The 27,038-nt window shown below is 39.5% G+C and overlaps 1 protein-coding gene across 6 annotated transcripts in view; it reads left to right on the top strand.

Annotated features, from left to right (window-relative positions):
- The first annotated feature begins 639 nt into the window (after positions 1-639).
- Positions 640-27,038, top strand: part of LOC123619588 (tripartite motif-containing protein 44) — a 192,524-nt gene continuing 166,125 nt past the window's right edge. For 5 of the 6 annotated variants that reach the window (XR_012509624.1, XR_012509623.1, XR_012509622.1 and 2 more), the window contains exons 1-2: positions 640-1,654; positions 19,998-20,075. Coding sequence is in view for 1 of the 6 variants with exons in the window: in XM_010964671.3 (XP_010962973.1) it covers positions 983-1,654; positions 19,998-20,075 (750 nt within the window). In the remaining 5 variants the exon portion in view is untranslated. The remainder of the gene's footprint in view (positions 1,655-19,997; positions 20,076-27,038) is intronic. The other variant, XM_010964671.3, reaches the window with a different exon arrangement.

Below are 27,038 nucleotides of genomic sequence, written 5' to 3'. Positions count from 1 at the left end.
ACTGGTCTCTCCCCACCTACTTTACCTTCCATCTCAGCCAAACCCAAGGCAAGCTCTCAAAAACAGGCGCACTTCCAGGGAGGGAGTGGAGGAGGTGGGGCCCACCTTAGAGTTTCTGAGTCGCTAGGAGAGGAGGAATGCAAATAGATTTTGCAAACAGACAAAGCAGAGTATTGCTTTAGATCGAAAAAATGTCTGTTTGCTCACCCTGACTGATTCCCTGAGCCTAGGAGAACAAACATAACCCTTCTCCGGGCCCTCTGGAAATCGCAAGCGGTCAGGTTCAGTCTGGTAAACAACACTCTGTCCTGGCACCTTGCAGAATAGGGCAGCAGCGGGGAACTGGGGCGGACAGCAACAAATTGGAAGGAGAGAGACTGAAATGCACCTGTCCACCTGCCTAGTGGCCTTGGAAAGTCAGACGGACACCTTCAGGGAGGGAGGGGAGGAGGCGGGGCCCAAGTCCCGCTTCCGGAGAGCGCGGGAGTGAGCGGGAGACCTCATCCATCTTCCCCCTCCTCCCGGGGATGCTGAGCCCCCGCGGGAAACGCTGAAAAAGGCCATTGCCACTTTAAATGACTCAGGAAGTGAAAGGAGGCCGCCTGACGGGGGAAGGGAAAGTGGAACCGGGGCGTTGCGGGGGCCGGCGGCGCCGAGATCTCGCCGAGGGCAGCGGGAGGCCGAGCTGGCTGTGCGGCGCGGGGGCCGACGGGGGCGCGGGGTCTCCGCGCCGGAAGTGCCTAGCCCGCCAGAGGAAACGCAGCGGGCGCCGAGCGGCCGAGCCGGCGGGAAGGCCCGGTGCTTGCTCCTCGGCCCGGCGGGGGCTCCTGGGAGCAGACGGCAGCGGCACCGCGGCTGCGGGACACGCCGTGGCCACTTCCCGGGACGGGCCCCGGGTGGGGAGGAGGACCCGAGGAGGCCGCGCCGAGGCCAGGCGGCGAGCTCGGAGGCCCTGAGGCCCGGGCCGCGGCACAGCCCCCACATGGCCTCCGGAGGGGGCGCGGCCTTCGAGGAGCTGCCGCACGACGGCACATGTGACGAGTGCGAGCCCGACGAGGCTCCGGGGGCCGAGGAAGTGTGCCGAGAATGCGGCTTCTGCTACTGCCGCCGCCACGCAGAGGCGCACGGGCAGAAGTTCCCCCGGCACCACCTGGCCGAGTACGTCCACGGCGCCTCGCAGGCCTGGGCCTCGGGAGCCCGGGAGCGCGGGGCGGGGGAGCAAGAAGACGAGGCCCAGGTGGAAAACGAGAAGGCCGTAGAAAGCGAGGCTGGGGAAGAGAGCGAGTCTGAGGAAGACAGTGAATCTGAAGAGGAGAGCGAGACGGAGGAAGAGAGCGAGGACGAGAGCGATGACGAGAGTGAGGAAGACAGTGAGGAAGAGATGGAAGATGAGCAGGAGAGCGAAGCAGAGGAAGACAACCAGGAAGAGGGAGAATCCGAGGCAGAGGGAGAAACTGAGGCAGAAAGCGAATTTGACCCAGAGATAGAAATGGAAGCAGAGAGAGTGGCCAAGAGGAAGTGTCCGGACCATGGGCTTGATTTGAGTACCTATTGCCAGGAAGATAAGCAGCTCATCTGTGTCCTGTGCCCAGTCATTGGCGCTCACCAGGGCCACCAGCTCTCCACCCTAGACGAAGCCTTCGAAGAACTAAGAGTAAGTATTGAGCATTCAAGCATAGGCCTAGATGTCAGGACACCTGGGTTTCAACTCAGGTGGTGGCCTCCCTGTGGTCTCATTCATTTTCATCATGTCCCTAAAAAGCTGTCTGTTCAACTTGTTGGGGGGGGGGGCAGTGCTTATTGACCCCTTTTGGTTGAACTCCTTTGAGAATCAGATGAAAGTTCTGGACTCTGACCTGAGAAAAACATGTACGCAAAAACCTAGTATGCAATTTCAGGAAAATTGCAAGCCTCTGGTCTCCGGATCCCAGGTAGAGAGCATTCCTTGGGATTTTGACTCCACTTAAGCCTATTTCCACAGCATCTCCATTGTTGAGACTAGTCGCCTTGACTTAAGGCTCTCGATAAGGCAGTTTCTTTGCTTACTTGAAAACATGGCGAACCATGGTTTAGTCAGATAAATCCAAGCAGGTAATTTCTCTGTAGTGAAAAGACTCCCTAAGGTTATGGTTTTGATAATTTAATGTGTTCCCTGCGTTCCTTTTAGGTTCTTCATGTTTGGTACTTGATTGGAAAGGAGGATGAGAAGGTGGAGGCAAAATTGAGATGAGAGAGGGAGTCCCATGTCCTTCATCTTTTCCAAGAAGCCAGGGTCTTTATCTGTCTTGAACCTTACTGGCTCCCTGGAACAGTGTTTGGAAATATTATAAATATGAGTAAATATTTGTTGAATGAATGAACTTGAAAATGATTTTCCTTTTATTTATATTGTGGATGTTCATAATCAGTGAGAGAGATTGCTGGAGTTTACCAGGGAAGAAAGTTTGAGTGATCAGTTCATTGGTTAATATCATTATGATGCCTTTTGTTTCCCTAAGCAACCTTGCAATTGCTGGCACTGGGATAACAAATACTTTGATAATGAAAATCCTCTATGTTAAGATTTTCCCTTTCTTTTTAAAAAATACGCTCTCAAAGTGTGTAAAAATATATACACAGTCTGAAAAATAATTATAAAGCAAATATGGATGTAACCTTCACCCAGATTAGGAAATAGAATATTAGTAGCAATAGGGAAGCCCATGCTCTTTTTATAGTTTTCCAGTTATAACCATCTCGCTTCCCCATAGGTAAGCCATTATTCTGGTTAATTTCCTTGCTTATCTTTATATTTTTATCACATATGTATGCATTTCTAAACTTAACTTGAACATGACACAATTGGTGTTGTATTGTTATCATGCGTTCTTTTGGCTTTTGCCTCATTTTTTCAAAACACTGTGTTTGTGAAATTCATCCAGTGGGTTCCTGTGGTTTGTTTATTTTCATTGTTGTATAGAATTCCATTTTACAGATATGTGACAAGTTACCTATTTTGTCAGAGATGAACATTTTATTTCCAGATTCTGGAGCTTCTGGTTATTATAAACAATGTTGGTGTAAACATTCTGTTCATGTCTCCTGCTGCACATCTACATATGTTTAAATAGAATATAAACCTACGATGGAACTGTTGGGTCATAATATTATGCATATCTTCAAAGATGCTAGATGTTGCCAACTGTTTTCCAAAGTGGTTGTACCAGTTTGCATTGCCATGAAGAGTGAGAGTTCTTGTTGCTCAGTGTCTTCAACACTTCTGACTGCGGAATTTCAAATTTTTTTTAGCCTTATAAAAATGTAATGGTATCTTCTTGTGGTTTAAATTTGCATTCCTCTGGTTGTTGATGACCTTGAGACTCATGTATTTCTTTTGTAAAGCACTCATTCACGTCTTTTGTTCATTTTGCAATTGAGTTGTCTTTTTCTCATTAATTTGCAGGCATTTTTGTATATTTATTTTTGACTTCTGTTTTGTTTATATAGGTTACAAATATCTTCTCTAATTTTTCATTTTCTTTTTTTAAAAATTGTGCCTTGAACAGAGAAGTTCTTCATTTTGATATAGTAGAATTTTATAAGTAATTTCCTTTATAGTTAGTACTTTTTGTGCCCTGTTCCACTTATTGTTGATTTTGGGGTAGTGGAGATAGGGGCTCAATTTCATTTTTTTTTCCTGTCAGGTAGCCAATTGCTCTAGCAGCATTTTTGGAAAAGCCTGTCCTATCTGCATGATCTGCTGTGCCACTTGTCATTTATCAAGTGCCCATATGCGTGTGATGTGTTTCTTGGCTCTTCTGTTTTGTACCATTGATCTGTTAGTATATCCCTGTATAAACAACATGTTTTCTCAGTTACCATAGCTTTGTAACATATCTTAATATCTGGTAGAGCACATCTGTCCACTGTGTTCTTCTAGAAGAGTGTCTCAGTCAGTCTTGACCTTTTACATTTCTTAGAATCATACCATGAAGTTCTATTTAAAAAAAAAAGTCTGCAGGACTTTTTTTGTATTGTACTGAAATTATAAGCCATTATATGGAGAATTAATACTATTACAAAATAAACTCTTCTGATTCATTTATTTAGGTCTTTTGTATTGCCTCACAGTAAAGTTTTATAATTTTTTTCCTGAAAAATCTTGTACATCATTGTGAAATTTATTCCTGGATACTTAAATTTTTATAGTATTGTTAAAGATGTTTTTAACTTTTGTTTTCTAATTGTATATAGGAATATGATTAACTTACTGATTTTTGTATTGAACTGTCCACTTAATTCTAATAATTCTAATTCTAATAATGAATCTATAGGTTTATTGTACACACATGACCATATTATCTGCAAGAGGCACAGTTTTTATTTCTTTCCAGTCCTTATGTCTGTTATTATTTTTTCCTTGCCTTAATGCTTTGGATAGGACCTCTATTATAACATTGAATAGAAGTGATAGTGGGTATTTATGTCTTGTTCTTAATTGAGGGATAATTTTTAGCATTTCACAAGTGTGGTAGTTTTTTCTTCCACAGATGTATTTCATCAGAGTAAGAAAGTTCCCTTCTAGTCCTAGTTTGTTAGGAGTTTTTCTTAATATTGAATGGATACTGAATTTCATCAAATGCTTTTTCTGCATCTGTGGGGTGTCCATGTGATTTTACTCTTTTATTATGTTAATACGATTTGCATTAATTGATATACTTATTAAACTAGATTTAAAAATCAGTAATATGTTCACATGTCTCAAAAGCCTCTCACCTTTGCCCCTTTCACCTGGTTCCCCCAACAGATATTGGTAACCAGTTTTACTAGTTTTTTGCTTATTCTTGAAGTGTTTCTTCTTGCAAGTACGTGTGTGTGTTATTATATTTTATAATTAAAACAACTTGGCATTTCTGGCATAAACTCAACTTGGTCATGATGAAGTATCCTTATGTTTTTGAATTTAGTTTATTAGTGATTTATGTAGGATTTTAAAATTTATATTTGTGGGAGAAATTAGCTTGTAAATTTCTTGTACTGTCCTCATGAGATTTTGCTATCAAGGTTATATTGGCTTCATAGTATGAGTCAGGATGTATTGTTTCTCACATGCTTTCTCTCTCTTTTAATGCTCTGGAAGAGTCTGTATAAGATTGGAATATTTCTTCCTGAAATGATTGGTAGAATTGACCATGGAAGCCATCTGGAGCATCTGGATAAGACTCTGTGTGTGTGTGTGTGTGTGTGTGTGTGTGTGTGTGTGTATACTTTGTTTTGTTTTGTTTTTTTGTGTGATATTTTTGATTATAGATTTTTTTTTTTGATGGTTAGAGGGCTGTCCAGGTTGTCTATTTTTCCTTAAGTCAATTTTGTGAAGTTATATTTTCCTAGAAGTTTGTCCATCTTGTCTAAATTTTCAAATTTACTAGTATAAATTTGTGAATCTAATCCTCCTATTATCTTTTTTCATAGTGTAGCTATACTCTTCATTCCTTTAAGAAAAGGAAGCATGTTGATTTATAATCTGTCACTGATAACTCCAGTATGTGAAGCTTTTGTGTATCTCTCTCTGATAGCTATTGTTTTCAGTGGTGTTTTTCATGTTTCTTTATTTCTTTTTGTGCTTGTTATGTTTGAGTAGCTTCTCATTGCCTTTAAAAAATTATTTGTGGGGATTTCCCAAGCCTTGGCATGACACTGTATTCTTCGAAAGAGGATTTGAGTTTGCTTCTGCTAAGGCCTAAGAATACAACTTGTTTAGAACCCCCTTAAACTAAGTTAATTGCTTGAGATTTCTTCAACCAGATTTTCAAGAGGTGCCTGCCCTTGTTGACAACCTCTTAAAGATTTTTTTCATCCCACTCTGCACACCTCCACCCCAACACTCGCCTCATTTTGTTCAGCTCCAAAGCTTCACTCCCCACAGTCCTCTTTGGAGGGTAAGATAGTGGCAAGTTTACCTTAGTTTGTCTTTACTCTGGGTCTCCAAGTCTGTATGGAAAGGGTCCTCTTTATATTTCCCACTCTGAGCATGCTGTAGGGTTTGCTTTGTATGACTTTCTTTCCCTTCTCACACCTCACTTTCTGCCTATAATCAAATGTACAGCCCAGTTTCTTGTGAGCACAGTACATTTCTTGTAACTCTACTCAGATGAAGAGCTGCTTCCTGTGCTCTGCTTGTGTTAACATTGAAACAGTGTTACTTAACTATAGACCTTGTTAGAATTTCACTGATTTTTCCTCTAATGACTTCTGTACCAGGGTCCTCTGGCCGCATTATATTTTCTTGTTTTTGATAATCGTGATAATTGTGAGGAGTGCTAGTGAGGTATTTCATAGATTGTCTCTCAGTTTGGATATGCCTGATGTTTTTCTTATGGTGAAACTGGAATTGTGGGTTTGGGGACGATGTAAATTCTCTTTTATGTTTTTTTTTTTTTTTCGCTTAGCAGTATGTCTTAGAAATCACTTCACATATCTACTCATTTATTTATTTATTATAGCTGCAAATACTGCAGTGAGTGTTACTCGTTAAATTCTTAATTTATGAGAATGCCTATTTGGTTATTTTTAGGGTACTTTTTTAAAAAATGCCTCAACTCTGGAATGCCTATTTAGTTATTTTTTGGGTACTTAAAAAAATTTTAGGGGGGGAGATAATTAGGTTTATTTATTTATTTTTAGTGTCAGTACTAGGAATTGAACCCAGGACCTCAGTACATGCTAGGCACACACTCTACCACTAAGCTATACCCTCCCCTCTATTTGGTTATTTTTTAAAAGATCCATTTCTCTATCTTTTGGGGTCTGATTCTTGATTATATAGCCAAATTTTCATGATTCTTCTCATCTCTCATAATTTTTCAACCAGTAATAGATACTGTGTTTAAAAGAACTGTAGACATGAAAGTATTGTCTCCCTCCCCACCCAGAAGGAGCATACCATTTACATTGTTAGGCAGCTAGGATGAGGGCCTGATCATTTTGAGCCAATAAAAATTTGAAGTTGGTCAGATCTTGGCTATAGCTTTAATTAGTTTCAGTTCACCTCTGGTTTCATGTATTTTGAAGGCAATGTGCATTTGCTTATTGACAAGAGAGTAGGTCTCTTGGAATGTTAAAAGTGGCTCAGCATGATGATGGTGAAAGAAGAGGATCTTTGTTACACTGCATTCATTCATTCAGCAAGTACTTACAGAGCACTGGCCAAGGGCAGGTGCTTTCTAAGCACTGGGAATATAGCGGTGAGCAAAAGGGGAAAAGTCACTACTTGTATTGGGGCGTACGTTGTATTGGAAGGAAATAAAAAAGAACAAATAAGCGAATAAACATGTAATAAGTGTTATGAAGAAGAAAATGAAACACAGTGTGGGATTAGAGAGGGACAGGAAGTATCCTAGTTCTGCCACTTGCTTTTTGACCTTGGGCAAGTTAGGTAACAGTTTGCCCTTGTTTCTATATTTCTAAAATGGGTATAAAGTTAAGATTAAACTAGTGTTTTTGTGAGAATAAAATAACTTACTTTGTGATAACACACTTTAACAATGCTTAACACATTGTAAGTGCTCTTTAAATTTTAGCTGTTATTACCATTAATTGGAGGAGTCTAGTTAAATGTACAAGTTTAGAGTTGAGAGGAGTTTGAACAATTGTGTTTTGATACTTAGTCCCAAACCGGGCTGTAAGTGACCAATGTTGGTGGTAGAAGGCCATATTGTTCCCAAGGGCTGCTGGTACTTTGAGTAAAGCAAACTTTGAAGTAGTCTAGAATGGACAGAAAACCAGGGTGGCTGTACAGCAAGAGGGGATTAGGGCAGAGGCCCCTGAAGGCTATGCCAAAAGGACTAGGGTAAACACCTTGGAGGGATAAATTTAACCCTTAATTACTGAAGTGACTTTTAAAGTACTGCCTTTCTTCCTGCACATGTTTCCAGTTTGGCTCCAGAGGATTTGGTCTCTAAAGGATTTTGTGGGTCCAAATTTGAATTGAGCCTGTGCTCTAGCTTTATCATAGAAATACAGTTACACAGCCCATATTATGATCTCTCATCTGGGTCATAACTTCCCATCTCAGAAATTCAGGTTTCTTTCACCGTGACCATAATTTCTGGTTCTGAAAATGGGTCATTGGGTCTGACAAAAGAACTTGATCTAGTTCATGGATATTTTCATATGAAAATTCTTGTACTGTCAAGGGAATTTGCATCCTTAGCAACATTTAATGAATCATTTTTGTTGAACAATGTTAAGTGCAATTAGATATATTCAAAACTCTAGACCAGTAGTTTAAAACATTATTTTGAACATAATCTATAGTAGGGGAAATATAGTTTACATTGTGGCCTAGATTACAGACACACACACACACACACACACACACACACACACACACACACACACACACACAGATATACCTTTAACTAACTCAAATGGAACACTGTGTACCTTACTGCATATGAGGTGTTCTGTTTCTGTTCTGTTCAAAAAAATTTCTGGAGTCTCTCAATAAATTGATTTCATTGCACAATAATGAATGGGTCATGTCCTATGGTTTTAAAAGCACTTGTCTAGTTCACTCTAAGATCACCTGAAGAAAAGGTGGAGTCTTGTAAAATGGCAAAAGGAAAAGTGGTTGACAGAGTTCAGCAAGTACTTGTAAGTATCTTTGTAGTTCTTAACGTGGCTTTGTTACGGACAGATCCAAAGGTTTTGAAGCCACACCCTTTGCCCTTGAGTGTGACTTTGAGATAGATATTAGGGGAGAAGAATGGTTAAGTGATAGTGGGGGAGCTGTGAGGGGATCTAGTAGCAGCGTGGTTGGAGGGATATAGGCACATGCTCAGACAGCTGTGACGCTAGAGGGGCTGGAGGTGGAGGTGTGCCACTGCTGTATCTCCTAATGGCCAGTGGCTCTGGCTCTGTGGTCAGCTCGTAAGAAGTAGCGCTGTAGGGAGGCAGAAGGTTGACTGCTGTAATATCCCTATTTATATTTTTATTATTCGTATCTGAAAGTGCCTTCTATTGAAACTTTGAGGTATTGGCTACACAATAGTTGAGTCAGTGTCTTATTTATTTGTATAGAATAAGACAAAAGCCAAGACCAACATAAAGGGAATGTCTTGGTGTCAGCTGAAGCTGCCCCAAATGGTTCATAGAAAATTAAAATGAGGCTTGCAATTCTGGGATTCTCCATCTCAGTCTCCCCTTCAAAATCTAGTTTCTTTACCTATAATAAGTCTGGGAAGTATGCAGTGAAGAGGACGGTCAGGGCCCTAGCTTTCGTGGAGTTTACCCTTTAGCTGGGGAGGACGGTAAGATAGAGTAATTGGGAATGGTATTACATACTACAAAAGCAGTAAGTCAGAGTAGTGAAGGAGCGAGTGGTGTGACAGGAGGGAGCTACTATTTGATCATGGAAGGCATCTTTGAGCATATGACATAAGGACAGACACCTGAAATGTGAGATCTTGCTAAGATCTAGGGAAACCCTTCTACTGTATTGCCATTTAGTGCTTTTTGCCCAAAAATCCAGTAATTCATAGCAGAGATGTTTGGTTTGGTTCATACAACTCTTTGTAAAGGGATTAGATGGCTCTTGAAGTGAGAGGAGTAGCGTAGTTATAGCAGTTGTAATGCGCTGTTAACACAGGTGAAGATACTATTCTATGGAGGGAACATGAGCTTATGGAGATCTCTTTTACAACAGCTCAGTTTTTCAGGGGATTTGACATTCATGGTGATGTAATGTCATTAAAGAGAGCCTAGAGGGCTTCTGTAGTGTTAAATGGATGGGAAAGGCCATCTAATTGTGTTCTTATAAGGGCATGGACTCTTCCCACAATCTTCATTATTAAAATTACACTTCATAATCTAAGAATTAAGAAGAAGTCTGGGAGAAGCATGGTTAAGGCAGAAAGAATGGTGAATGCAAAGGCTCTAAGGTAGAGGTGAACTTGGGGTGGTGAGAGACAGCAAAAAGGTCTTTATGGAGTAGAGTGGAGTGAAAGAGGAGTAGGAAGTATGTTAACAAAGTAAACTGTGTTTCTCGCCTTGTTGCCACATTTTAGAATCACTTGTGGAAGGAGATTCTATAAGAAACACCTGTGATTGGCCTCATCCCAGCCATAAATCAGAATCTTTAGGGATGGTCAGGTGTTTTGTAGAATATCTTTCTATTGGAATTTATCTTATGTTCATCTCATGGTTAGACTGGAGTTACTGATTTTGAGGAGGAAGACCACAGAATTAAGGGTACATACTATCAAGATGACTTATTGTTGATGTCTGGGAGACAGAGAACAGAAAGTCCTCTGGCACTTTCTGTCTCTGACTCTCTTTTATGTCATGTCCCATGAACAAGGATCATATAATGTCTGTATTATACTATAGGCTTTTCAGGGGAAGGTTGCTGATGCAGTAGGCATAATATTCTTAAGCTCCTCTGGGGATAAAGGACTGTGTGCCTGTGGTACCACCTTTTCTTGACCACAGCCCATGACACGGAGGTTGCCCTTCCTTCCCATTGTTAATACCCACCTTTTCTCTTCCCTTGCATCTGACCCAAGACTGAGAAGCCAGAGACTGATCTGTGTCAGTGTGTCTTCTGCTTGAAGTTACAGTTCAGCCTGGGATAACTAGCTTAGTTTTATGCTCCTGTTCCTGTGGTGTATTTTAATATCCAGAGCCTAACAAGGGGCTAAACTTGTGTGACAGGAAGGAGCACAGATGCTCACAGGTCTCTCGGAAGAGGAGACAGTATAAACAAAGAAGGGGTGAAATAAAAACTTTAGTCCTGATATATAGAGTAGAGATGAGAATCCTTTGTGTGTTTGTGTTGTGTGTGTATCACTACAATAGGGATCAAACCAACATGGCATTAGGGGATTAAAAAATCAATATTGATGCCCTCTCAGATGTCAAAAACAAATCAAGAATGGAAAGATAAAACCAAACAAACAAACCAGATCTTCCAAATGAACTAAGTGCTCGATCCATAACATGGCAAATAACCACGTGGGTAATGACTCTGATATACATTCTGATGTATTAAGTTATTCTTGTTGAACATTTAATTATAAGTTAAACACACTTCAGATGTATTTAGCTAGTTTTTGACTGGGTAACAGTAATCTGCTATTTCAATTGAATACTAGAGAAAACATTTATTCTATTATGTCTACTGTAGCATATAGTTAGCTTTATTGTCAAAACTGATATTTTTAAGTTAATTTTATTTATGTGAATGATTTTTGAGTACTTATGGTGAGCTGTGTGATGGATATTGAGAAGATTTCTGACATTAGGAAGCTTACAGTCTTTCCATGTGCTTATTTGTGTGTAAATATTAGAAAAGAGGTACAAATAGTATGACATAGGGGCTCAGAGAAAAGAGAAGTTAATTTCAGCTGGAGGCATGGAATCAGGAAAGATTTCCTGGATGAAGTGGTATTTGAGGTGGACCTTCAAAGATGGATAGGATTTTGCTAAGTAGATACGGCTGAACTGTGAGGCAGCTGTCCCCTGTGTTCCCATAGCAACAGCCTGTGCACCCTTATTATAGCATTAAATACAGTATACTGTATCAATATTATTTTTTCACATGTCTCTGTCCTACATGGGTTATAAACTCTTCTTCTAGGGTTAGGACTATATATTTTTCGTCTTTGTGTTCACAGCACCTAGCACAGTGCCTATTGGAGAGTAGACGTGCATGAAATATTTGGTAAATGTATGATACGCAGTATAATCTCAAATAGTCCCAGGGCATCAGTGAAGACCTGAAAGAGACAGTATTGCATAGTGATTTAGTATGTCACTGTTTACATTAAGTTCAGCTGCATTTAAAATAATGAAATAATTTGGAAAAATCCAAAATAAGAGCAACTCAAACAAGATAGATGTTTTATTTCTCTCTTGTGTAGAGAAAGTCTGGACATTGGCAGTCTAAAACTGGTATGGAGGAACCATGAAGTTACTAGGAATCTAGGCTTTCTATCTCTTCTCTGTCATCCTTAGGGTCTAGTCTTTGTCATGGACCAAGATGCCTGCCAGCAGTCTAGCCAGTACATCTGAGTTCCAGGATAGCAGGCATAGGAAAGAAAGGAGGGCACATCCCTCTATTTTAAGGGAACCCTTCAGAAGTTGCACACTTTCCTGCTTATGTTTTATTGGCCTGAGTTTAGTCCCAAAGTCTTACCTGGTTATAAGGGAGGATGGGAAACAGTCTTTTCTTCAGGCCATGGTGTGTCCAGCTAAAAGCTAGAGTCTGTTACTAAGGGAAAGTGGGAGAATGAATATGAAGGACCAAGCAATCTTGCCTTAGTTGGCTTTGCATTCTATGGGTTTGAGTAGCTCTGCTACTTATCAGCTGTGTCATGTTGGATAATTCACTTAGTTTCGTGAGCCTTGGTTTCTTCGTCTGTAACATGGGTGCATTAATTATTTCTCCTTTTTGGGTTGTAGTGAGAAACAAACAAGATCATACATGTAAAAAGCTTAGCACAATGCCTAGAATATAATAATCCCTCAGCAATTAGTGGCTCTTACTCTTATTACTGTTATAGAGCTATCTGATGTTCTATGCTGAGTTCAATTCCAGATCAGTTAGTCTGGCAGAAGTAGAAGTTCAGACACCAAGTTTCTTTGGGTGAAAACTGTTCAGCCCCCACTCCTTCTGTTCCTTCTGCCTGCTCTATTCTGGTGGGTAGATAGGCTGGTGAAAAGCTTGTCTTCAGAGGAGAGGCTCCTGTATATTTCAGTGTCCTGCTGGTGCCTTATGCACTAGCTAACCAAAACACAGCTGGTAGGTCTAATTTTAGGTTCACAAGTCTTGCTGGTTGTCCTCTTTAAATTCTGTTTTACATTCTGAACTGTGGGAAATTTTTATAGAAGCAGAGGGGAGGCAGGGGCAATACACCCTTTACTTTCTGGTTAGAAAATAGCCTCCATTTTCTTTCCAGCAGGCAGTTGGGGGAGAGATGGTATAGGCACCCCTGCTGTTCTCCTCTCTGTACTGGGGCTGCGTGAGCCCTGGCAGGGTATAAGCTGTCTGACTTCATGTGTGTGAAGAATGGAAATGCTAACCTTTAGCTGAGGTTATAAAACTAAGGGGGTCTAGAAACACTTCTCTGCTGCTGAAATTGTGAGGCACTTTCCACAGAGGAGAATAATAATAATAATAGTTATTAAGTGGCTTTAGGTCACTTGATTCTTATTCATTATTTCAGTTGATCTTGATATAACTCCCACAATAAGCCATGCTATGCTGATTCTCATTTTAGAGATGAGAAAACTGATACTTAAAGAGGTTGAGCTTTGCAAAAGATCACCTAGTTAATAATTCAAAAATCCAGGTCTGACCCCAAAGTACATTTTCATTCCCCCATCCCATTTTGCCTCTACTCTCAGTTATTCCCACTTCCATTTAACATTTCTGAGTTGTGCTGATGTTTATAATCTGTATGAAGGTATTTAATAAATACTTTCTGAATATCTTAATCAGACTATTAAAACTATTCTTTCCCTTCTATCTGGGATTTTCTTCCTAGATATTTTACAGAGTATTTTGGTTAGTAACAGATTGTTTTGTTCATTTTTTCCATTCAGCACTTCTCTAGCTCAGTACTTGATATTTAGTAGTCAGTCACTCAGTATATTGTTACTCAATTAATAATAACAATAACAACAATAACTAAAATTTATTGAGGTTTTTCTATGTGCCAGGCTCTACTATAAACTTCCTTCGTATTACCTCACTTAATTTTTACCACAATTCTTAGAAATAGAGTATTTGTTAAAATATTTTTATGTACTGTTTGAAGTTAGTGGCATGGTGTTTTTTTCCTTTGATCTATTCACTTAATCAGGTGGAGTATTTGGGGCTGTAGAGGATTTAATAGTAAGTCGCCAGTCTCATGGAGCTTTTATTGTCTGAGCAAAACAGACATAAGCAAGTTAAACAGTAAATAACATTTCAAATAACGATAAATGCTGTGAGTAACTAGGGGAAGGAGAAGAGAGTGACTGGGATGGGGGAATGGGAGAGAGGCTGTTTAAGGATCTGAGGAGGACTTTTTTGAGGTTGTAACCTGGGTATAGTTAGAACCAGTGGTGGGAAGATGGGGAGGGAGGCATAGTTGTCTGAATAGAGAGGCTCTGAGATGGAACAGGCTTACTGAGGGATAAAAAAGATGGCTGGAGTATAATGAGTAAGGGTTCCAGGTTGAGGAGTAGTAGATGAGGTCAGATTACCAAGTAAGCCATGATAAAGATTTTGGACTGCATTCTGAGTAGCCATAGACTGTTTAAGCAGGGGAATGAGTGATCTGATTCATGTCCTTAAAATTTCACTCCAGTTCCTGTGTAGAGAATAGACTGTAGGATGGTTGAGTGGGAGCAGTGTTGCTCCTTGGACTAGGAGCAAGCAGAGAGTAGTAGAAATGGTGAAGAGTAGTTATATTTGCCATACGTTTTAGTGTTAGATCTGAAGAGACTTGTTGATAGGTTTTCTCAGTCTCCAAAATGATTTTGGATCTGAGGAACTATATAAAGATGGTTGCCTAACATAGGAGTGGATTTGGAGTTGGAAAATCAAGTCATGTGAAGAAGATGAAGAATTTTGGACATGGTGTGGTGATACTGAAATTCAGTTTCATTTCCTTTTGTCAAGACTTGGCTTTCTGATTGGATGCCTTAGAATCTTCCAATCCTTTTATATTGCTTCTCTCAAACAGAACCTTTTTGTGAAAATGACAAAGTTGGATTGATTTTTTTTTTTAAGCATGATACCAACACAAGGGCAGCCAATATTCTTTATGAATTCAGCATCTCCTGATTTTTTGTAATATAGAATTCAATATTTAGGAGCCAGTTTAGATATTTAAGCGATTTATACTGACACATGACTTTTCTTTTGGTGCCCAGGTGGTTATTGGCGTTAGACTAGACTGACTCCCATAGAAGTACAGAGACCGATTGTCAAGAAGTACTTCTTATTCTTATGCCACTTTACCAACCATATTTCACCTTTGTTTCTGCTTCTTGCCCATATTCAAAGGATGTTTATGTTAGAATGAGCTATATTTCTGTGTTTTGTAGTGAATGGATGAACATGTGTTTATGAGGTATTCTAAACTCCTCTGAAGGACATTCCAACTTTCAGATACAAGGACCCTTAGAGTTAGGAAACTTTCAGAAAGAGTTGCTTCCAGGGGTAGCAACTTTAGATGTCTACAGGGACCAGAAAGGTAATGTAAATGAGAGAAGCCAGCCAGGGCAACTGTGGCCACCTGGAGAGAGCTTGCCTTGCCTAAAGCAGGTTAATTGCTGCTCAGTTTCAGCAAAAAAAAAAAAAAAAAAAAAAGAGTTATGTAGGGTGTAGGCTGTGAATGAATTTGTAGGTTCTGATTGGGTCCATTTTCTTCATTTAAAAATTGAGAGACAAACCCAGAGATGTAAAATGACTTTTCCAAGCTCATACAGTGATTAGTAGGACTGGAACTAGGAACTAGGAATGGAATCTGGGTCTCCTTTCTCTTTATGCAATGCTCTTTACTCTAGGAAAGTTAAATTTTAGGGGGACTTTGAGGAAAGCTCAAGTCTCTTTTCATAGAAAAGTGCATGTACATTCCAAATTTTACATACAGTTTTGGGGATTTCAAACTCCCTGAAGTCAGTATCAATACATGAACCCTAGGTGAAGAACCCTCTTTTATACTTGTTGGTTCATGTGTTTGCTTGTGAAGGGAACAGTGCTCAGTGCTCCAGTATTTATACTTAGGCAAACTCATGGAGAGAGGCGCTTGAAGCAGAAACCTTAGGTCTGTCTTCCCTTCCTCCCTCCCTCCCTTTTGGTGTACTGAATCTTAATTAGACAATAGGGATACATATATGTAAGTTTAAGACTCTTCCTACTACTATCCCCACTAGTCTTTTCAGTCATTGCTTTTCTGGTCTTTTACATACATATGCATCACTCATAGAAAATAATAGTTTTATTTTTTTAATAAATGATATAGTATGCATTGTTTTGCAAGTTTATTTTTTTAATTCAACATTATGTCTTGCCTTGTACCCAGGTACATACAGATCTACCTCATTCTTTTTATTTGCTGTCATATCCCATAGTTTGTTAATTCCATAGTATATCTAGCCACCCACTATTGATGGATGCTTAGGATGTTTCCAGCTTTTCAGTATTACAAACAGTGCTGCAATAAATATTTTTGTGCATGCTTCCTTGACACATGTGTTAGTGTTTCTCAAGGGGAGAAAGTGAAAAATGGGCTTGCTAGGAGTGTGATTTCAAAGTGGGTTTATGATTTTATATCAGCAACATATGAAAATCCCCAACTTCCTCAGTCTCTCATCACTTGGTATTATCAGATCAAAACTTTTTTTTCAGTATGATGGATAAGAAATGATACCATAATTACAAGTGAATTTGAGCATCTTTTAGATGTTTTCATGTGTTTATTAGCCATTTCACATTCCGCTTATGTTCATACTATTTGTTGGAATTTCTTTTGTGCTTTTTGGCTTTTTCTTATTTATAGGAATCCCTTATGTATTTTTTCGTGTATTCTTGATACCAGCCTCTTCTTTTGTATAAATCTTTTTCATTTGGACCTTTTTGATCTTGGTTTTGCTACTGACCAGCTGTGTGATTTGGGTGACATCGTTTGCCTTCCACAGAACCATTTTTCTCCATTATAAAGTGAAAATACACTGCCTTTAATGTCAGCTAAAGAGTGTATGAGCTCCGTAATTTTTGGATCCTCATTTGATTTCTACCAGCCATTTTCTCAGCTGTAAAGTGAGAATACACTACTTTTTAGGCTTACTGTGAAATGCCAATGAAAGAGCATATGAAAGCGCTTTGGAGAGTAAAGAATACCTTCAAATGTAGGCAGTTTGTCCTTTCTTTGGCTTTATTCTGGTTAATCCCTAGGAGTTAGCTTTTATGAAGCATCCTACGTCTCAGATTGATCAGACTCTGAAGGGTGGGTGTCACTACATAGCACTTGTCTTGTTTTAATCTACACTGTTCTTGGGGGAAGAAGGAAGCACATAAACACCTATGTACAAGGCCTCTTGAGGTGCAGAAAGTGACTGGGATGTGAGAAAAGAAGGGAGGTGGATTTGGGGCCAAAGTCCTCCATTTGTACTCTTGCCCCAGCCCTGCAGCTGTCAGATGCAGGTCTGCCCAGAAGAGCCTTTCCTTCTGGCCAACTGCATATTTGGGGGGGGGGGTTAACAAAAGCCATTGGGGAAGATTTACTTCACCACCCATTTAGAGGCTAGCTCAATATAGGCCCCAATTAATCTTTGAGAATAATTCTCAAAGAGAGCAGGGTGGGGAGATAAAATGGGTGAATTTCTTGAAGGGAGAATCTGTACCTTTCTTCTGTCCCCTGAGTAGGCAGTGCTGCTGATGCTTTGTGAAAAGGAGGAAGGATTCTGCTGACACACTGTATTTTTATGAAAGAAGGCTAAGGGTTCCCTTATCTCACCACACAAGGCATATCTGCCTGCAAACAGGCTGTCTGCTTCTTAGGGATTCCTTCGTCGTCCTGTTCTGAATGTTTTTAAGACACAGTTTGGTGCATTCCTTTCTGTTCTCTAGAGCCAGGGGGAAAGTCATAATACATCAGGGCTCTCGCTGAAGAGCTTGAAATGGGCGCTGGCAGCTGGGATGTGGGGGAAGAAAGCTTTCTAGGGACAAGTGACCTGCTTGTTCAGCCAATGGGAAGCAGGTTAGAGGAATGATATCACCAGACAGGCTGTATTGTCTAATCATCTCATAAAGCAGGACTGTGTCTGGCAACTTAACCCTTTTTTTAGGTACTTCGGGTCTCACCCACTCCCTGGTATGTGACCTCCAGATTCCTTTTCCTTTGTTGGCTGTGGTACCAGAGATTAAAGATTTAAATTGGTGAAGCAATTTGGAGAGTTCTAAACCATTATTTTAAAAATACAAAGTATTAAAATTTAGACCCACAGAATAGGAATATCAACAAAGCTGTGTTTGGCGAGCACATGTAAAGCAGATATGGGTCTTTGTCGTGTTACATCAGACTTTTACTGTATAGACTTGAGAGAGAAAGGAGATTCAAGGGAAAAAAGGGTTTAGGCTTTAGTCTATTTTAATCTATGTGTTGAGGTCTTACTAAGTATTTCCTGTTTTGGAGGAATTGGAATTATCCACCCAAATTTGGAAGATATCACTGATTATGAGGCCAGTTTTGAAGAACAGATATTGTAGTGTTTGTTTATATTGTACTTCTTTATTGTCCCTTCCCCCCATAAAAATGGCAGTCATTTTACTTCTTCATACTTCCTTTCCACCACTGGTAAAATGAGGTTGATGACCCTATCTTTTCCACAGGAGTTGAGGTAAGAAAATAAACTAATTCATGTGACTTTAGATTATGCTATGCACATGTATTAGAGCATTCATAAAGATTGCATATTCATTCATTCATTTGTTCAGCAGAATTTTTCAAACATCTTCTTGATGCTGGGCACAGATACAGAGATAAAAGATGTAGTTCTAACCCTAAAGGAATTTAATATATTGTGAGGGAGACAGACAATAATAATAAAAATGTCTCATACATCTATTGTCTCTACCATGTGCCAGGCTGTGTTCAAAGCACCTTGGCATATATGAGCTCGTGTTATCTTAATACAACCCTATGAAATAGATACTATTATTAGCTTCATTTTACAGGTAAAGAAATTGAGGTGCAGAGTGGCTAAGTAACTTGCATAATGTCACACAAATCTAATGGTAGATTTGGGACTTGAATCCAGGCAGTGTGGCTTTAGTCTTTACTCTAAATCTGTGCTAACCAATACAGTAGTCAGTAGCCATGGATGGCTTGGAGCTCTTGAAATGTCGCAAATCCAGATTGAATTGGGCTAGTGAAATATACACTAGATTTCAGAGACCTAGTATGATAAAATACCTCATGTTGAAATGTTACAATGGTAATATTTTGAGTATACTGAGTTAAGTAAAATATATTAAAACCAATTTCACTTAATTTTTGTGACTACTGGAAAACTATAATGCATATGTTGGGTTGCATTTCTGGTTCCCATTACATTTCTATTGGACTGTGCTGCTCTAAATCATTACAGTGCAATAATAACAACAATAATAATAGGTGACATTTATTGAGCACTTACTATGTGCCACATACTGTGCTGATTGCTTTTACAAACACCATTTCAATTAAGCCTCAAAATAACCCTGTTTATTATCTTCATTTTATCAAAAAGGGAAAAAGTTTTGAGAAAGTCAGTACTTTCCCTGAGGTTAGTCAGCTAGTTAATGCAGACCCCAAATTTGAAACCTTTTATGTCTGAGTCAAAAACTGCAGCATACACTGAAAGGAGCACACTGAAATATACTGAAGTGATTGGAGAGGTGTGATTGTGTCTGGTGTCTCAGTGAGTGGGACCTCTCCAATCACACACATATACTTCAGCACACTGAAGTATAAGTAGTGGAGAGAGTCCTCTCTAGACACACACACACACATACACACAATAAATTATTGTTATTGGATTGTCAATTAAATCTTGGGGCATTTTCTTTGTTTTTATTTTTATAAGAATATTTAATATTGTATACTTTATTTGGTATGTAGACGTTTAAAATAAAAATCACCAGGTCATAAAATAGACATCCTGGATGGAAATCTCTTTTTGCAAAGCTCCAGCCCTTAGTGAACATTGGTATAGTTGAGCCCTGAAATGAAGCAGTGAGTCAGCCTATACAAATTGCATTTAATTTTCATTCTAATTGTTCTCTCAGGTCACTGGGAAATTTATGTCCTGCCCCTCTTTGTCCACAGAGAAGAGGAAGAGGAGCAGCATTGCTCTTTTAAGTCGTTTAGTTTTTTGGCTGATAAGAAAAAATTGCTTTCCATTTCACTGTCCCATGAAATGCTGTTTGTGTTTGAGAGAGCAACAAAATACTGTTTAATGACCCCAACTTTTCTTTCTTCTAGAGCAAAGACTCAGGTGGACTGAAGGCGGCTATGATAGAGTTGGTGGAAAGGTTAAAGTTCAAGAGCTCAGACCCTAAAGTAAGTATTGTTTTAGAATTAATTAGGTATTGATGCCCCAAGTATTTCATTCTCCTTGAGCTAAATTCAAGGGATGTTAATGGCCATCTATCTGAACATTGCATCAAGGTCTAATTAAGCCTGCCCATCAAAAACAGTGTTCTAATATCTAGAGATAACTCATCTATTTTTCCCTTTCTCTATTTTATGACTTAACAACACATAATCATTAATTGTTTCCTCTGAACTGCAGACAAGTGCATTTTTAATTTTCCTTTACTGGGCCTTTGAGAGTACTGGCCTGTGTGTCCATTAAATCCAGCCAAAGGCATCCAAGATATAATCAGCTTAATGCTGGGGACTGGAATAAGCTCAGCCCTATCCAGTTCAGTACTAGCGTCTTGTCACACCCCCACTTACAGAAGCCAGTTGCCACTGTGCATGCTTTTGTCCTCATGACCTGGAGTCTGGTCTGGGAAATAGTTTAAGCTTCCTGCTTTCTCTGCAAGATGTTGGGGGCTGTCTGATTGATATTCCGGGAGACTCCATGCCAGGGTTATACCAGGGTTGGGGGTGGGCTGGGAACTGAGCATGCCGGAGGGATTATGACTAACACAGCCTCCCTTCTCCTACCCAGACACTTGCTGTGGCACTGCCTGGTATTGGTGCCAGCTGGCTCTGCCTGAGAATCAAATCCTCTCACAGTTAAATACGGAAAGGAGCATGATTTTGTTTGGCTTTTTGTGTTGGTTTTTTTTTTAATCTCAAGATTTTTATGAGAGAAATAAGACTAGCATTTCTTGAGCACTTACCAAGAGCCAGGCACTGTGCTAAGAACCTTACATGCCTTTTTAAAAAATTTGTAGTAAAATATACTTAATGAAGTTTACCATTTCAACCATTTTTAAGTGTACAGTTGAGTGACCTTAAGTACATTCACATTGTTGTACATCACCACCATCTATCTCCAGAGAACGTTTTCCATCATCCCAAACTGAAACTGTACCCATTAAGCACTACCTCCTGTTCCCCCTCTCTTCTTACATACTTGTGATCATTGCAGTAACCTTGTAAATAGCTTTTATTCTCATTTTATTGATAAAAACACCGAGGCTCAGAGAGGTAGGGCCTGTTGTCCCCAGTAGAGTATAATTTAGAGCTGAGATTCAAATTCTGACTGCAGTGCCTGTGCTCTTTTATATGATGCTGCGAGCACTGGGCTTCATCTCTTTTCTGCCGTATAATCACATTGTGCCTCCGTCTTCTAATCCGAAGCACTGAATGAGGCAGAGCCACAGACAATGACAGCCTCTTCAAAAGGTGGCTGCAGTTACCAGTCTACATGATAATTTTCTCTTCGTACAGCATTGAAAGTATTGGGACGTTGGTAATATTGCTTGTCTTCTGGTGTAGTTAGGGACCCAGAGGTAGGAAGTATCTTGAGAGGAAAAAATTGGGGTAACCTTTACCAATTTTCAAAGTAGAAAGACCCCTTTCCCCCCTCAAAACTATTTATACCAAAGTAGTTTTCCTCTAGTGAAGATGAACTAATTAATTATTAGAGACAACAAAGTTTTTTTTTTTTTTAACTGAGTTTCTCTGGTTTCTGGGACAACAGCTATCTTGTTTTTTCTCTTTCTGCCACACCCACATGCTTATAGACAGTGAAGAGTGAGAGAATGTGTACAAATCACACTGAGTGGTTTCTGTGCGTAATGATGATACAGGTAAAGTGCTTTGGGATCCTTTATGTATAGTACTTCTGATGGGAAACTTGCCAGAGGTGAAAGAATTGAGTGGTCCCAGGAGAGCAACCTGTGGAAGCCTCAAGATTTTCCCATGATGTATCATAAGCTAAAGGATATTCACTAAGGCCACACTTCACCTTGGATATGTTTATACACACTTACTTTTCTTTTATCTTATCTTTATCTCACCCTGTTTAATTTTCCACCAATCTATTTTATTTTCAAGCCACTTTTTAGTCTACCATTTGTGTATGGAATTTTTACCTGGAGCCAGCTTGAAGAAGGACCAACATAATTGCAGAATGATTGCCAGATCACAGAGGGGGTGAAAAAAGGGGCTAAATAAATGCATAATTTCTGCAACAAGGAAAAGTTTCCCAGAAATAAATTGGTGTCTTCCAAAAGAACCTATAAGTTTTTAGTCTGTTCTGTTTTCCCTTCCAACCCCACCATCCCCTTTTTAAGTTGGCCTATTTAAGAAGGGCAGAATCTCTCAGGCTTTATGACTTGTCACTTCCTGGCACAGCAGCTTTACATAGAAGCACTGATTGACTCATGGAGCACTGAACACTGTCTCTGCCTCACTTCCTCTAGAATTCCCTAAAGCCTCGCAAAGCTTGATTAGTCCAGACACTGAGGTCTGCTGGGGACTGAGTTAATTTTTACCTCTCAGTTTTGCTGGAGAGGGGTGGAAGATGCTTAGATTAACCATTTTTCAAAATTATAAAATAATATATGCTTATAGATTAAAAATATGAATATCCATAGAGGAAAACTAAAATGAATTTCCCTAAGTTAACCACTATTAAAAGTTTGGCATGTAACTTCTAAACAGTTTTTCATATGGAAATATACTTCTAAGATATTTTACAAAAATTTTACTATAGCTGTGGTTTTATTACACAGAATATCTTCAATATTCTTAAACATTTTATCAGTAATTCGGACTTCTTTAATGAGATGCCTCATTTTGTCCAAAATATTTGTCAGACACCCTCTTTTCTTCAGCTTGGTGGTTCTTAAACTTCAGTGTGCATGCAGATCACCTAGAGGACTTGTGAAAATGCAGTCCCGGGCCGCCTCCCGGCGTTGCTGACTCGGTTGGCCTGGGGGAGGGGGCCTAGGAACTGTGCTGTTTTTCCTGCCCGCTTGTGTTTTTGGGTTTTTTCATTCCTTTCAGCAAATAGCCAGAAGAGCTCTTGTAAGTAAGTCCAATGATTTCAACCTTGAAAAAAATGAAATACATAGAAGTCTAGGCTTAGAAAACAGATCAGTTGAGCTGAGGTAGCAAAGGAGGAGTAAGGAAGGGTAAAGGGAGGTAAACTGAGTCATCAGTCCCGGCTGCCTGAGTGGAAGGATTCCTTTAAAGGTTATGTCCAACAGAGAAGTAGCAAAGCCAAAAAAAAAAGGGAAAGGAGTCCTGGTCAGGTATTAGGATGATCAGGGCCCATGCTGTGGTCCAGGAGTAGGCTGAGTTCTAAAACCAGAGGGACAGCAGGAGACAGCAAATCCCAGCCACTAGGGCCGAGCCTGAGGACAGGTATGAGAGCCAGTGGTGGCTGGCAAATAAGGCACAAATCCAGATGGGGTTGTGCGCTTGCATGCTGCTGTGGTGAGCCCTGCTTTAAAGGGTACAGACCTCCAGGGGTGTAGAACTTGCATACGGTGGAAGGAGGTTATTTTTAATAACACTCTTTATTTTGTTTAATTGAAAGTGGTCTATTAAATAATCCTAATATGTCTGACATGATCCAGTTTGCAAACTCTTTTGTTCAGCCATACTTTTCAGAAACATCTGTTGCACAAAGCAAGATTTTAGTCTCTAGGTTTCTTACATTTGTGCTAGATTTTAGGGAAGTTAAAAGATGTAGTTAACTGAGGTGTGTACATGTGTATATGTCTGGACCTGGATTTTTAGGAAATTTAATGCGTCTGAGTTCTTTACAGCTTTCCTTTGTAGTGACTATGCAGTTATCTTTCATAGTTTACCCAGAGGAAACTGAAACTTAGAAAACACATTGATTCCCTTCCCTTCCTTCCCCCTGCCCAGTCTCCCAGGAAGCATTGAACCAAAAGCATAACAAGCTAAGCTCACACTAACCTGTTATTAGGCAGTTAATAATAACCACTTTCCTATTATGTATTGATTGCTTTTCTTTCCATCTAAGATGCACCATTCACTGATTACTATCGCTAGTGTGCTTGAAACAAAACAGTTAAAACCACATTTGTGTATCTTGAATTCATACTAATTTAATAAGAAGTGATCCTCAAAAAAAGCATCTTAAACTTGAGCCACGTGGCTCACATTTTTCTGTCTGACTGGAGTGGGATCTAATCATGCTAAGGCTGTCTAGAACATAATCAGGCTCTTTTCCTTCTTCTTTTCTCCAATCTCTAAAGATATTCCTACTGAAGCGTGAAACTAAAGAATGTCTAGCAACATGAAATCAGTTAAACAGAACTGAGAATTGTTTTCCTATTTTATTTTTATTTAGCATTTAATAACTGCAAGAGAATTTTACAGTCCTTTTTAATAGCTGATATCACTGACATGGAACACAGCCCAGTTCTTCACTCCTGGGCTAATCAGACTGTTGTTAAAATGATAGGTTTTACATGTACAAATAGTGATGGATATAAGCAAAACCTAACTTGAATTCTTGGTGTTAGTGTCCTGTTACTCACCAGAATCAAGTCAGGTCTCGTGCTCGTCCTTGCCCTGCCCTAAGATAAAAGTATTCACTGGGGCAGTGTTTATTCAACCGACTGAAACAGAGAACTGAGATGCCTCAGTTGTCAAGCTGATTCATCCAAAAGTATTCCTTTGGTTGGAGGGTTATTAGAATTATTGACCTATTTCTTCACTTTGCATTTTAAAAAAGAAGTTGTTAAGTAGTAATCTTGGAAAGCATGAATTGTGTTTATTTTATCTCTGTATTCTCAAGCCCTTCTAGCCTGGTACCTGGCACATAGTAATAGCTACGCATTATCTATTACAACAACCATATGAAAAGAAATATTATTTGCCCTGTTTTATGGATAGGCAGTCCAAGACTAAGGGGGTTAAATAACTTGCTAGTAAGCGATGGGATCAGGACTTAACTTCAGATTTGTCCTACTTTATGTTATGCACCCCCACACTATTGTTGAACCCATGGATGAGTAGATACTTATACATAGAGCCCGTCATCCCTAGCAATATGACTGTTATCTTTGCTAACTATTTTCTCCTCATACCCTTCTTTTTTTTAATTGAAATATAGTTGATTTACAATGTTGTGTTAATTTCTGGTGTGCAGCATAGTAATTCAGTTATTTATATATATAAATTCCTTTTCATATTCTTTTTCATTATAGGCTGTTACAAGGTATTGAATATAATTCCCTGTGCTATACCGTAGGACCTACCTTGCTGTTTATCTATTTTATATATAGTAGTTAGTATCTGCAAATTCCAGACTCCCAATTTATGTCTCCACTCCCCTTCCCCACTGGTAACCACAAGTTGGTTTTCTTTGTGAGTCTCTTTCTGTTTTGTAGATAAATTCGTTTGTCTCTTTTTTTTTTAGCTTTCACATATAAATGATATCATGTGGTATTTTTCTTTCTCTTTCTGGCTTACTTCACTTAGTATGACAATCTCCAGGTTCATACATGTTGCTGCAGATGGCATTATTTTGTTCTTTTTTATGGCTGAGTGGTGTTCCATTGTATGTATGTATGTGTGTATATATATGTGAGGACACCAGAGTAAAGGTTCTTGCCCAAGGTCACCCAGGCAATTTCAGCAGAGCTGGAGAAGGTTGACAGCTTTTAGTACTATAGCTCTGTAGTTTTCCCATAAGAGTAGTTTTGTCCATTTGACAAGGATATGGAAAAATTGGAACCCTCATACATTTCTAGGAGGAATATAAAATGGTGTAGTCACTTTGGAAAACAATCTGGCAGTTCCTCAGAAGGTTAAATGTAGAGTTGCCATATCATTCAACAATTCCATTCCTGGTGTATACCCAAGAGAAATGAAAACACCAATGAAATGAAAACACACCAGTGTTCATAGCAGCATTATTCACACTAGCTAGAATGTGGAAACAACAACGTGTGGATAAATGAAACGTGGTATATATGTGTAAAGTGGAGTACTGTTTGGCACTGAAAAGAAGTGAACCACTGACACATGCTGCAACAAGGGTGACCCTCAGAAGCATCATGCTGAGTGAAAGAAGTTATTCACAAAAGACCAAGTGTTGCATAATTCCATTTATATGAAATGTCCAGAAAAGGCAAATTTTTAGAGAAAGAAAATAGATATGTTGCTTGGGGCTGAGGGAGATGGAGAAATGAGGGGCAGTGACTACTAAAGGATATGAAATTTCTTTTTGTGGTGACGAAAATATTCTATTGATTGTGATGATGATCACACAACTCTGAGTATACTAAAACCACTGAATTGTATACTTTAAGTGGGTGAATTGAATAATACATATTATGTCTCAATAAAGCTGTTGAGAGAGAGATTACTGTCTGAATCACTTTTTTCAGCCCTTTACTTGAATTGTCATAGTGAATAGTCTTTTTTCTTTCTCCTTTCCTCTTCTGGATAGGAATGAGGATCAGAAATCTAATGTTAACCTCTGTCAGGGAGAGGAAGTATTTTACAGTTATTAAAAGCTCAAACTGGTAGCAAACTGCACTGAGACACATCCCCTCCAGAGTTGATAACTAATAAAGTCGTGGGCAGGTCCTGTTCTTAACCTCTCCATTTTTCAGGTTTTTTTTGTTTTTTCAGCTGCAAAATAGATGATAACAGTACATACTTCATTGAGTTGTTAGGAAAATTAAATGAGATAATCCATTTAAAATGCTTACTACAACATCCTGTAAATGGTGGCTGCTACTAGCTTTTTCCTGGTGCTCAGAACCACCACTGTTTCCAGCAGAGGGGCAAGGGTACATGGGCGCAGTTTCCCTCCTCGCCCATCTCCGCTCACCTGTCTCCAAGAGTTCAAGAGACCTTCCAATCCTGGTGGAGAAAAATAAGCCACCTGTTTATAACTAACTCAGTTCTGCACTTTGATCAGTTAATACTTCCAGGATCAGTGACCCTTATGGATTGCAATTTTTAAAGGGTCATGGCTACCTCTTTGAGTGATAATGACAAGCAAATAAGTTGAGTTATGTCTCCATAGTTGAGACCCCTCGACGTTGCTGTGTGGCTCTGACTGTGGGCCTT

This window comes from Camelus bactrianus, chromosome 10 (genome assembly GCF_048773025.1).
Source record: "Camelus bactrianus isolate YW-2024 breed Bactrian camel chromosome 10, ASM4877302v1, whole genome shotgun sequence".
Taxonomy (NCBI): Eukaryota; Metazoa; Chordata; class Mammalia; order Artiodactyla; family Camelidae; genus Camelus; species Camelus bactrianus.
Note: the sequence above shows the minus strand (reverse complement) of the source record. Positions and strands in the feature narration are given on the sequence as shown.